Source organism: Salarias fasciatus, chromosome 12, assembly GCF_902148845.1.
Source record: "Salarias fasciatus chromosome 12, fSalaFa1.1, whole genome shotgun sequence".
NCBI lineage: Eukaryota > Metazoa > Chordata > Actinopteri > Blenniiformes > Blenniidae > Salarias > Salarias fasciatus.
In genome coordinates this window covers 18,057,366-18,070,858 of record NC_043756.1, presented here as the reverse complement: position 1 = coordinate 18,070,858, position 13,493 = coordinate 18,057,366, and the positions used below count along the sequence as shown (strand labels likewise).

At 39.6% G+C, this 13,493-nt stretch overlaps 1 protein-coding gene across 2 annotated transcripts in view; it reads right to left on the bottom strand.

The window, feature by feature from the left end:
• Positions 1-10: 10 nt before the first annotated feature.
• oxct1a (3-oxoacid CoA transferase 1a) overlaps positions 11-13,493 on the bottom strand; it is a 42,632-nt gene continuing 29,149 nt past the window's right edge. For both annotated transcript variants that reach the window (XM_030105124.1, XM_030105123.1), the window contains exons 14-17: positions 10,078-10,167; positions 9,130-9,210; positions 1,016-1,117; positions 11-918 (exon numbers count right to left, since the gene is read on the bottom strand). In XM_030105124.1, coding sequence (XP_029960984.1) covers positions 883-918; positions 1,016-1,117; positions 9,130-9,210; positions 10,078-10,167 — 309 coding nt within the window. In that variant the 3' untranslated portion in view covers positions 11-882. The remainder of the gene's footprint in view (positions 919-1,015; positions 1,118-9,129; positions 9,211-10,077; positions 10,168-13,493) is intronic.

The following is a 13,493-nucleotide window of genomic DNA, read 5'->3' as shown; positions in this document are numbered from 1 at the left end:
CACGTTTCACTCTGCATACCAGGTTGTACTTTATTTTACATACAAACTCAGGGGAGGTGGAAATATCAGAGTAAAAACCAAAAAAAAAAGTAAGGCTTCATCTGTTTTCTGGTAAGGATATACGACCTGCCCAGTAACTATGAAATATCGGAGGCTGACTGGCTGTGATAGCAGAGGTGATTACTGCAAACAAGCTCAGTTAGAATGATAAAACTACATCTCCTTCATTTCAAATATGTAGTAAAAACAAAATGACACACTGCACTGAAAGTGTAATACGAAAAAAATGCATTTGCTGTTATTTACCGTTTACATTCATCTTATTTCATAATGGATGGGTAATCACTTGAGCTACAGTGTGCTTTTTAATTCAACACATTTCAGCTATAATTTAAAGTAACTTATTAAGTAAAAGTGATTAAAGAGGTTTGTTCAGCTGTATCTTACAGTAGCTTATTACACTTACAGTAACTGTGATTCAAGAGAGGTTTTATGTCAGGTGCCGGTTAAAAAATACTAAAGTTAAGCTTTCCATTAGGGACCTACAGATGAAAACTAAAAGTATTCCTAGAAGAAAAGTAACTTCATATTATTTGGTGAAAGCTGCACAAATAATGTAGAAATTAACTTAAATGTGTGGCATATGAATGTAATGACTCCAAAACAAGAGGAACCGTGTGCTGTGTCCCTGAAAATCATTCCATTACAAGTCACTGAAAGCAGAACCGTTCCCTTTTTTGCAAGCTGATTGGCTGGGAAGTGAACCAAGCATTTGTCTTTTGTATGCAAGTTTGAGGCTTTTTTCCCACGATGACCTGAAGCATCAAAAACTAAAAAAAAAACCCAAAAGAAACCCACATCTCAGTGCCAGTGGAAACTCTTTTAAATCTGCTGCATAGCTGTCAGGTTGGGAGACACCTACAAAGCAGGAGAGAGGAGAGAGCGAGTTAATTTTTGAAGTAAAAACTGAAAAATGCAACGTGGCGCGTAGTTGAGAAACTGTTCCAATACTCACTGCAAAATCTGTGCCAGTGCATGCCTTGATATCTTCAGGAGTAAGCCCCTCCCACACTTCTATCAGAGTCAGGCCTTTTGTCTTATCCACATCAAACACCGCCTGGCGGAGAGAAAGAGGGCAGGAAAGATGGAGGGTGGAGAGAAAAGAAGATTCATTAAGAGGGAGTGGAGCACGAAAATGTCAGTGATACATGTATTCGAGCCTTGTAGTGTGTGGTCACTGGGTCGCAGACAAGGATGTGAGGGCGCCACTTCTCAGCCGCTGCACAATCGAGAATAAGGAACCAGCAATGTGAAAGTCCAGCATTAACAGACACCGATTCAAGGTCACGGTCAGTCTCTTGACTTCACAAAGATGCAGCTGCTGGAGCATCGAGCATGGCGAGACTCTTTTGTAACTCTCATGGGCAATCAATCAGTCATCTATCAATCATGTTTTAAATAGCTTGGTGACGTTCTGCGGCTGCTCTGGCACTCGCTATACAAGTGATCACACTTTTCCACAGCCTGTGTGCGCACCGCAGGGGGGGATTGCGAGTACACACATGCGCAGGCGAAATTGATAAATCCGTCTTGGAGATCACAGATGAGCTTATGCTTGCATATTTTTGAGCACTCTCAGGTTTATGTGCAAGACAGAGTGAATGCCTATAAATGAGCCCGTGGAGGTTTCCGTACATGAAAACAAAAGCTGGACAAGAATCGTCAAACATTTTTAGTGTTGTTCTGCCAAAAGAGACAGCAAACGGATACACTGTGCTTCTTGAGCACCATCAGGCAACAGGGCTGTTATTACCACTGGGAGCCTTCATTATGAGCCAATTTAATTATTTTCATTACATGAACAATTTATGTAACACTCTTGTTTTAGCTCAAATCCGCCTTTTGCTCAGATTCCCGCACATTTCATGAATAATAATGATTAGTCGTGCAATTTGCTGTTCCTCATTTCATTCTTTGCACTGTCTGAGAAAAGGTGAGTTTTAGCTTAAACATGTAAGAAGTCGATCTCTCTAACATAATTTGGGCTGAGGAGAAAAAAGAGAGACACTTAGCTTCCCAGCTGCACATTTTTTAAACGAATATTAGCAAGCGGATCTTTATTTGATACGTTTCATGTACAACTTGTTGTCTAGATATATTTTTTTCATGAGTTAACATTTTTTTAGCCAAGATTGAGATGATTAGGTGTAATTAGAACTGAAAAATATTTCGGTTTACCTAATTTATCTCGATTAAATACAAAACAAACACATATTAGGGGCTGCACAATATAGAGCAAATTTCGATGCATGATTTCAAAATGCACAATATTTGATACACATAACATTGATTTGCAATAAATCATGTTTCCATGCACGTTGCAGTCATGTTTCTCATTATCAAGATGGTAGAATATTAAATAAGAAAAAAACTAATTGTCCAAAAACCATTCATTCACAGCTAACTGAATAATTCCAAACAACTGACAACAGAGTTTTGTTATTACAAAATCTCAAGATTCAAAGACGTGACATAAGTATTTTTGCATAACCTGTACAATATCTTCAAAATCAAATGGATATGTGCCAAATTTATATAATCAGGATCTTTTGTTAATTCAGCTTACACATAGTACTTTCAAAGAAGAAACAGATAAAACTCCATGTGCAGCAACAACAGAGCCACCGCTTTATTATTGAAAATCATTTATTAGCTTTTTGCACTTCTCAGCTGGTATTTTAGTTCTTGTTTCAAACTGTTGTTTATCATTCACTCTTTTCGATCAGACATGAACTCTCTATAGAAAAAAACTTGTTTCACTTGATTAATTTTTCTAAGAGACATTCCACATTCATTTCCACTTAATCTGCATGGGTGCCGAGATTGTAGCAAATCATGTTGTTATTGCAATCCTAAAAAAACATTGTCGAATATTACAAGTCCACATAATGTTGTGCAGCTCTAATAAGAACTTAATCGAGTGTGAAAAGCAGACAGTTGAGGCTTTTGCCAAAAAACAAGGCTAAATTAAACCATCCTCGAATGAACACTGAAGGGTATGCTGAGAGTTTCTCAACAGCAGCACCAGAAGAAGAAGAAGAAAAGAAGCTTTTTGGGAGTGTGTATACAGTGGCTTTGTTAAGTGTAGGTCACTGAGCTTCAAATTTGACTGTAATTCAACAGGATGGATGTAGTTATGCATGTCAAAAAGTAAAAACAGAATTATTGCTTGAAGAATGTGGAATGTGTCCCACATGCCAAAAAAAAAAAAAAAAAAGGATGAGAAAAGTTCATCCATAAGTCATCTATGCCACTGTCAAGTTCAGGCTAATGGGGCGTTGGAGTCAAAAGGCAGTTTAAAGGCAGATTAAGTGAGATTCACTCTAACAGACAATTTAGAGTCAGCAGTTAGCCTAATACGCATTTTGGGATAGCAAGAGAAAACAAGGAGAACATGCAAACTCCACACAGGAAGGCCTTGCCTGAACTGAGCCTTGGAGTGGGACAGCACAACTTAAAGTCACTCTGAAATCACCGCCCATGTTCAAAAACGCTAGGAAAAATGTTTATTTTTCTTGAAATACTCACCTTTTTACATATAATTGTGACACACAAAAACAAGAAACCGCTGTTCTTATGCATCTTCATCATTTGCTAAACCATATAAATTCATTTTCTTGAATTCTTGAAGCAGCTTTTGCTTCTCGACAAATATCTGCACAACCTTTAAAGCCAAAAGAGCGAGTCATTATCCCCTATAATTATGCAAACAATACCAAAATAGTCCATAGCGACAGGCCAGGCGGAGTCATGCGAGTCGGCTGTGTTTGCTGCTCTCAGCAGGGACTGACGGGCTCTGCCACAGTCGCATCCAGCCAAAGCCTGTCAGGACTCTCAGCTCATTAGGACCACAGAGGCAGCGACGGGGCAGGAGGCAGATATCTCACTCCAATAGAGCAAGACAGATGGAATGTCACAAGGCACAAGGGTCTGTGGGTAGCACCAACACTGACATGCATCTCTAATTGTGACTCGTGTCACGAGTGATTAAGGGAAATTAAGGATTTGTCAAAATGTGCCAGAGGTGTCGGATTTAGATGTGAACACAGTTGCACAGTCACGATGAGTGTTAGGGTATGTCGATATGAAGGAGGAAAAAAAAAAAAAAAAAACTGTGTGGCTCTGCATCACGATTCACAGCATCTTAATACTAATGGTTTCATAAAATGCTCTCACCCAGACCATTACCCATCAGCTGACCTCATTTATAATAGTCACACTTCGCAAATGAAAAAAAAAACCAAACAACAGAACCCCGCACCGCCATTTACAAAGCGGCCTTTTGTTGCGAGAGCGTTGAGTCACCTTTCTTCACAGTTCTCAAAGCCACCGCCGTCATTAACCAGATTGATGAAAGTTAGTCAGTGTGAAGCTGGTAGTCTGCCCCGTGTGCCGTCTGGCGAGAAGTCGTGAAACAAAAAGGAGCTGCCGCCTCGCAGCCAACTTTGTGTTTCAGACGAAAAACCAACACAAGGAGGAGATAAGCGTACAAATTAGCATTTGACCTTCCAGCATAAAAATAAAACCTGTTTCTTGTCAATGCAGTCTTGCAAAAAAATAAAGAAAAAGACAGGATTAGGAGATGAGTTCACATAAAAACCTCAGAGAAAGACCATAAATTAATCAATTTTGTGGCTGGAGTAATAATTGCTATCATTACTATCGGTCTCATTACAGAAAATGCCAAAGCTGTTGCTTTTCTGGACAAATTGAATAATTCAAGACTCATTCAGTTTTATGTGTGAATAAATGAGTGCTTATCTTTTTACAGGAGGGAATAATTCTTGAAATATTTTCAGAGGAGATGCAATTTGCTCACTGAAAATATCTTAAAAATGCACACATGTTCACAGATTTTCAATCTATCATCAAGTGTAAAATGCTACAAAGCGAGCCAACCTGTAAATGGCACAACTTCAGTTAAAAGAACTGGCAGCATGATATTACCATGTGGAGGAGCAGAGCAGAGGCAGCCCGAGGCAACAGGTTTCAGTCTCAAATCATAACACGGCCGAGGACAACACTTCAATTATCAATCCCCCTGGCCACCGTGAGTCAAAGAGCATGCTGCAGTTGTGAGGATATATGGCATATGTCACCATATGTACATGTCACTGTGTGAAATGGAAATAAATTGTCATTTTCAGAAGGTTTTGACAGACCTTCGTTCTGCTTTTATCCACAAGCACATTAGAAATTCAGAGCCATTATGATACTTGTTTAAGATGTGGGTTGTCTCTTAAATCATGGAGCTGCAGGCAGTTTTCTTAGACAATCTTGCAGTGTAATATCAAAGAAAAAAAAAAAAGCAAAAATGCTTCAATGATTTATATTATGCATGTAGCTGCATATTTATGCATATTCTCGTTTTTCCGTGTAGGAGGCAACTCAAAGAAATCAAATCAGATCTTCTGGACTTGCTCAGATGTCGTGAGTTCAGCTGACCTGATTCGATTTGAGACTTCGCTGCTTCAACTTTTGTGATTATCAATAGTTTAGGTTTTCAGGACTGTTAAATATGAAAATTTCACAGCTGTAGCCTATGAATGGTTTCTGTGAAAGGGCAGTGTCGAAAAGGTTTTGCTTCTATCATAAAGTAAGATATATTGAACTGGTGTATTAAATATTTCATTTTTCACCTCAGATAGGGAGGAGTGTCTGTGTCTGTCTGGCGTTCGCGTTTCCTCCTTGGGTGCATTGGGTTTTTCTTGGTTAATTCAGTTTCTTCCGAGTCCACAAATGTGTGTTTGAGGTTAATTGTTGGCTTGACCTGTCCACTGCTGTGAATGCGAGTGTGTGTAATTGTCTCCCTGTTTCCCCTGTGATGGACTGGCAGCATGTCCGGTCTGCACTCTGCCTTCGCCCTTAATCAGCTTACATCAACCTCAGTGTCCCGCGATGCTGAATTGGATAAAGCATTATAAAAGAAAGATGGATGTTGAGTATGTTTCACTGTGGATGGAATATGGCTTATAAGGGAGCTGTATATCTGTGCATCCTGTTTCACCATTGGGTGTTGTACATTTTATGGTCTTCGAAGCACTGTGCAATCAAAACTCACTGTCATGGAATAAAGGCTTCAATCATTGATGTACCAAACTTAAGAGTTTAAATAACTTTCAGCATTCTTGACCATGATGAATGACATGTAAAGTTTGTTAAGGGGCCACAAAGACATACCTGACAGACTCCCTTCAACAAATATGTTGAGAAAAAAAAATATGTCTGAGGTGTTTTGACTGACCTTATATTAATAGCGAGTTCTCCATGGTTACATTTGCTGTATGTTTATTGAATAACTTTAACCATTCACCAGTGTAGAACATGAACTCATTGATTGTTCGCTGAAGTATAAGTTGCTTACATTGCCCCAAATTTTTCTTATCTAAGCAAACTGTGTTCCACAGTCTGGTTAAGTCCTAACTGACTGCTCCTGTAGTTAGCCACTACAATAATAAAGAGTTAAAAAAAGAAAAATATTACACATATATATATCTCCAGCTGTCCTTGTGTTACAGTAGGTGACCCAGTTTAAGCTTGACATGACTTGGTGCAGACAATATTAGATGGACGGACTGTCAGTGTCAAGAACTGTCAAGAAAGAGGGCCGGAGGACATATGAAGCAGAGTCTGAGACTACAGCTACTGCACACTGATCTCATGAACTCAGTATTTGTTTTTGCCCATTTGAAATGACAGATTTATGTATATGTAAATACCCTGCATGCACAAAGCAATACTGCATCTTTAAGTAATTCCTGTTCATGTGTTCACATGGGAATTGAGTCTGTAAGTAGGAACAAATTCCTGCCATTTTTTTTTAAATTACATTTTCTCTATAAAGCTTAATTTGTCTTTTGATGAAGCTGCATAAGAAATGAGTGAGGTGTAAAAGACCTAGCTGCTGGACTTCACAAACACTTCCTTGGTGTCAATTCAAATCTGTATTTTATATTTGCATCTGTCAACAGAAACAGAAGATCACGTCAATGACAGTTTTTACTGTGCAGTACAGAAGTCTGACTTTCAAAACAAACAGTCACGATGACTAGAGGTGACAAAAAAACTTGGCTTCTTAACATTGCTGTCAAAAGTATAAGCTTTTCTCTGTGATCTGAAATCTGAAACAAAAAGGAGCTGTCAATCACATGTCAAGTGTTTTGAAAAGTTCAAGTTTCCATATCCAAAGTGCAAAAGAAGGACGGGCATGGACGGCGCAGTGGACGAGCGGTAAGCACTCTGTCCTGATGCCTAAAATACAGGGGGTTAGCATTCAGGCCGGTGGTGTACTCTGTGGCGTCTGCATGCAATAAAAACATCCTTGTAAGGCTAATCAGAGACTTTAATATGGCTATAGGTGAAGGAGTGGTTGTGTGATCGCCTGTTTTTACATGTTAGCCCTGTCGCAGACTGGAAACGGGGTGTAGCCTGCCCTTCATCCAATGTCAGCTGGGACAGGTTGTAGCCCACGCAGTCTTAAAGTGGGTGAAGATGATGGATGAGAAGGCAACTAGCAAAACTAAACTGACTAAAGAAACAAAAGTGAATGTACTGATAAGAAGAACAAGAGGGGCTCTAATAATCCATGCCATTACAGAAAAGAAAAACATTAATTAAGAGTATTTATAGAAATACAAGATGGGAGAGCAGTGAAGTTTGAAATGAGATAAGCGAAGAGGATGCGGGTCCACTGCAGGCAGGCAGCTACTTTCTTCAAAACCTTCGGAAATGCTACCTTGTTTGCAATCACCACAAATTTAATTGGAGAAGAAAATAAGAGAGTGTCTGGGTGAACTATTGCTACATGATTTTAAAAGGCCACTCAAACACTAGGGAACTATTTCAAACTTTAATTACTATTCTACCCATTCACTGGGCTAGTTTTCACCATACGGTGTTTATAAGTACAAGTCATAGACATACAATTCAACTCTATATTCAACACGTCAACAGGTATGCAAGACCTCTGACCCCTTCTGGGCATATAGGACGGGCTTTTTTGGTTTTCTACAACATGATGACAGACTATTTTTCACTATACTTTAAAATACAGAACAAGCATGAATATACCATTGTAATCCTGACAGAAACATTAGTAATTGTAGGGTAGAATCAATAAAGCACATAATAATAGGAAACCAAACCCAGGCCATAAAAATAGGAAAAAAAAACACAACAATGATTGGCCTCCTCTCAGAAATCAACAGATTAAATTAGTGTTAAATGAATAAATGCAATTTCCATTCACTGATGCCACTCTGTTGTATCCTGCTAATTTATCAGCTTGTGTGTGTGTGCGTGCACTTGTGTGTGTGTGTGTAAAATGCAATTTGGAGATAAAGACACGTGGCAGAGAGGTGTGGCTGGCGTTCTGGCTTCACAGTTTATGTGTGATGACAAAAACTGAACTGACTGAACATTTACCTTCATATATATTTGCATAATTGCATAATTAAGCAAATAATTACAGAGTCAGGACGCATTAGAAATCCATACTTCACCCTGCTCAGAGGCAGGTCCTCTGACACATATTGAATGAGTACTTAACCTTTCCACGTCAGGCTGCTGCAAACCTCTTATGTTTGTCAGACATTAGTGGACTGGGCGCGAGAGCTTTAGGGTATGAAGGCTTCGGATGGAGGGAAGGAGGGAAGGATGGTCCATCCATGAGATGCCTCCATTCTTATTGATTTGGGGGGTTCTATGGAGCCAGTGTCTAACAACTGTGTTTCATTCTCTGTGTACTGAATATATTAATGTTTTACCTGATATTCACTGCTCCTTGGAGAACGAAAAGTATTGATTGATTTGCAAGCTTCGTCCAAAGTCTTCCTGAAAGAACTAACGTCCAAAAAAACACCTGCACAAAATCCTCCCAGACAAGTTCTTTTCCAGGCCAGGAGACGTGCTCCTTCATAGCTTACTCACCGGCACCGTCTAGCAAACATGAGTAAGCCAAACAAGTTTGTGACTAATGGCTCATCTATTCATTCATGCATGTGTCCTCTTCTCTTCAAATTTGAATTGGATACATATTTCAGACATACAAGCATAATGATAAAAGGGCACCTTTTCTGTGATGATCCGGTCCACACACTGCTTCCCTGTCAAAGGCAGGATGCATTTGTCCAATATCTTGTGTTTTCCTCCCTAAAGGAAAGGTGGAGTAGGGCAAAAGGAAACGTGTTTAGACACTGAAGCCTGGCAGTCACAACAGATAATAGCCTAATTTTCCTCGAGGAAACCTTTTCTATTTAAGTGAATAAAGGATTCATCATATTTCATATGAGTCTGTTTCAGTTTACCTGATGGGCGTATTCAAGAAAGGCACACAGTCAAATGACCTTCAACACTGTCTGAGAACCCCACATCAAACACTTGCTTCCTCTCCCCCATCATGAATGAAAACAGGCTTCAGGGCAGCAAATTTATGCTCACCTGCTGCACCATCTGGACTAGAGCTGGGCGCCAGGGAGAGTCCCATTAGTGGAAAAAACAGCATGCTTTGTGAATGCGAAACGTTGCGCCGCCCTTGCATTATATCATTTGTAAACGGAAATGCATTCAGTTGCATTATCTACCGCTATTTTCAGAAGGCATGGACAAGTGGGCTTATTCATTTCTAGCTGCAGATGTGAGCTAAATAACTAGCACGTCCCGAGTCATCAAGTCCAATTCTAGTCTTGTATTTAAATTAGTTGAAGACAAACAAGATGGAGATGGTTTGTTTGCAGGAGCTCATCAGAACGAGCTGGTGCTCTCTGCTAAAGAGGCATTAAGCTATCCATTAACAAAATTACCCTTAATCAGCCATAACAGTCACATTCATTACTGTAGAAGGCAGACACAAAAGAAAACTCTTGAGGGTACAGATGCATTCATGAAAAAAAAACAAAAAAAAAACAAGAGGACAGAGTGCACTGTCTGATCTTAACTCTTGATAATGATACTGTGTTAAAGCAACGCTGAAGAGAGCTAACAGGTTCAAAGCACTGGCTCACAGAAATGCGCACACACCTTCGCTGAGTGCTCCATGGTCACCACCACCTTGGTTCCAGCGCTGGCCACCAGATCCATGGCTCCTCCCATTCCCTTCACCATTTTACCCTGAGGACCAAAAGAGAGACTTTTTAGTTATTTAAAGCTGGACAGCATAGGCAGCGAGGGGTGGGGGCGTTTGATGCTGTTGTTCTGCCTACAGCACCCCCAAGAATTAGGATTTTTCAAAAAAGTGTTTGTTTCTTTTCGTTTTTTTTATATGTTTGAATATTAGAATGTTTTCTGGTTATTTAACAAATACATCAATAAAGATGGATTTAATTATTGATTTGAGCTAAAAACCTGTGTGGTCTTCTTCAGTCAACAGGTGCACTTGCATTGTTACAAAATGTAATGTAAAGTCGAATGCAAAATAAGTCATATAAAACAAAAATAATGAACAGCGATTTGAAGAGAAAGGAAGAAACACCACACAAGTTCAAGAGTATCTGTTTCACAATTAAAAAAAAAAAAATGGCTTAAAAGTTCGAAAGTTGTTTCATGTCTTTGGTGTGGGAATATATTATTATGTTCTGTGCTCAGTAAAGCCTTATTTCATCCTATGCTGGGGCAACCATGAATATCTTTGCAGACAAAGACCAAGAAAAGCAGTAAGAGATAATAACGGATCTGTAGCATTTGAAACATACAGCAAGGTTACAGTAAACAGCAGCATCACAGAAACACTTGCGAATTAACAGGGAATTAAAAGGTTAAACTTGAGAACGTCATGTATCCATGAAATATCCTGATTAAACTCAGTAGTCACTAAAACATTTTCTATTAAGTGCTAATTGATAAGAGCTCGTCACAGCAAGGGATGCACGTAATGAGCTGATGGAACAACTAAGCATCGGTTCCCTTAGTTGTCAATTATCGAAATACATGTAGTCTAAACACACTGTGCTAAATTGTGACTGTTTTCTAAGTGTTGACAGACATATGTGCGAGTGACACCCCTAGTCACAGTTTAAGAAGCTATGAAGCAAAACTGAGTTTGCAAATATCAAACGATTTCCCCTCAACAAATGCAATTAACACATTTAGAGGTGAGAGAGAAGGTGGATATTTCCTTTCAAAAAAAATTAAAGAAGTCCATTTTATTCAAAAAAATTTTTAAAGTCACTTTTCAATTAAGAAATGAGACAAAAAGATGTTTTCTTATCTTAAAATCAATTTAAAAAAAAGTTGATTTTATGCCATATAGTAGGATCATAAAAAGGCACAAAAAATGGTCTTGAAGCCCCACATTGTTCCCCTTAATGAAGGTTCCCAAATAAGGACGGCGAACACGCAGATATGGCCACAGGGGGAAGGCTGAGTAACCGAATTAGAATCCCATTTCCTCATCAATCATGTGTAGAGCCTGTTTTGCTCTCTGCTCAATAACCAGAGGATATATATGCCAAGTGTGGTGCATCATAAGCATACTGTCTGCCTCTGGGGAGGCCAGCTGGGAAAAGAAGATATCAGCTGAGAGCAGGGGGAAGTTTATGAGGGGAGGCGGCGAAGAGGAAGTGTGGAGATAACATTGGCTAAGAATATGAAAGTAGCACCTACTAATTTAATCTTATGGAATCCCAATTGAAAGTAAGCATACCGGTTTATCAACATGCTTACATGAAACCAGTGATATCTCTTATTAAAACCCTATCCATTTCGACTTTGCATCTTTGGACTGTCTCGCCACCGTCCTTTTCCTCCAACACACAAAGGCTCTTCAGATGACACTCCAAAAGAAAAGTGTGTCCTCTTCCATATGGTCGATGTTAATGCATTTTATGGCAGTCGACGGCCTCGCCGGAGTGAGCACGGGCGATAGGAGATAACACTGTTTGATCTGACAGTCGCCAGTCGGGATTTACGACGACTGTCCGAGCTGGACGCCTGCTGACGTACTTCACCTAGCAACCGGGACGTTAATCAAAGTGGGGATCTGAGATCATACCCACGCCAGTCTTTAAATGTTGGTCCGGTTATGATCGATGAGAGAGCCTATGATTTATTGACATGACAAAAATAAATGTTTTATTTATATTCTGCTATGAAGGGCGATGAAACCTTAACTGGAACCACAACACTACAAAAGGTATGTTGTAATTCTCCAGCAACTGAAAATAAAAATTGTAACATGCCTTCAATTTTTTAAATGAAAGCTATCTTACTCAATAAAATGATGCAACCAGTGTAGATATGATCATTTGGGGCAGCGGACGAGCACAGACGGTGAGCAGCTGAGCCTGTGTCGGCCCTTGATTACATGCAGGCGAGCGTCTGCACGTGGTCAAATGTGTCACTAATGCTCGTGACCCTGATAAATGTTCAATACTCTAATAAATGAGTGTTGTTGTGGCGACTCGGGCAGGTTGGGGCTCCGTTGCTCACCGAGCATCGGCTGTGACCCATATTGCTAGGAGGATTGGCATTTGCATGTCTCCGATGTGGAGCTTTTGAAAATTGTTCCAGGTATCTACAACAGCGCTGATCGAAACTGTTCTGTGAACTATAGGTCAAACTAATCATGATCTGGATGTGTGATGACGGCCAACATTGTGCAACATAATCCTGAGATCAGACTCTATTCTGCTAAAGTGATTTGATAAAAGAAAAATAATGACTGGCTGATTGCTGCATGTTTTTCGTTCCGATACAGCAGCTGTATGGTGGTGCAGTGATGAGCAGTCTGGACTGCTAAAAATACATTGGCTTGCATGATTTATTAACATGTTATATCAGTCTTATCTAAATGCTTTATTTAAAATGTTCGCAATATGTAAACATCTTCATTATTATTTAGTTGGCGAGAAGACGAGCCACTATGTACGAAATGGTACAATATCTGTGTTTGCCTCTACTAGTCTTAGTTGCTACGCTCTGATAAACCGCCTCATGTATGAGTGTGACACCTAAAGCAATTAGCATTTGCAAAATAAACAGTATCATGAAGAAACGGTAGGTTGCCATAGCAATTGACTTTTGACATGCAGAACCTGCACCAAGGCACTGAAATGGAACAAATTTATTTTCAGAACAATATTCACAGAAAGAAATATCCTCTGCCTCAGTGGCTAACAAGGGCAGGGTAATTCAGTCAGTTAATTAACAAAGCTTTGATGATATTAACCTTGCCGGTCCAACCGAGTCCCCACAGGTTTTTAATTTATTTGACTCTCTGATTGTGTCCATTTGCCGGCTGTAATCGTAGCACCACAGCGACACTTGCGCACTTGAAAGTGTCTATCTGGACACATTTCATTAGCAGGAACACAAAAATGGAATACACTGTGAGAAACCACCTTTTCAAACTCTGCAACCATTATTCAGCTCCTCAAACACAACCCAAGATTGCATTCAGTTAAATCGTTCAGGATGAAAGGAGTTATTGGTGAAAAATG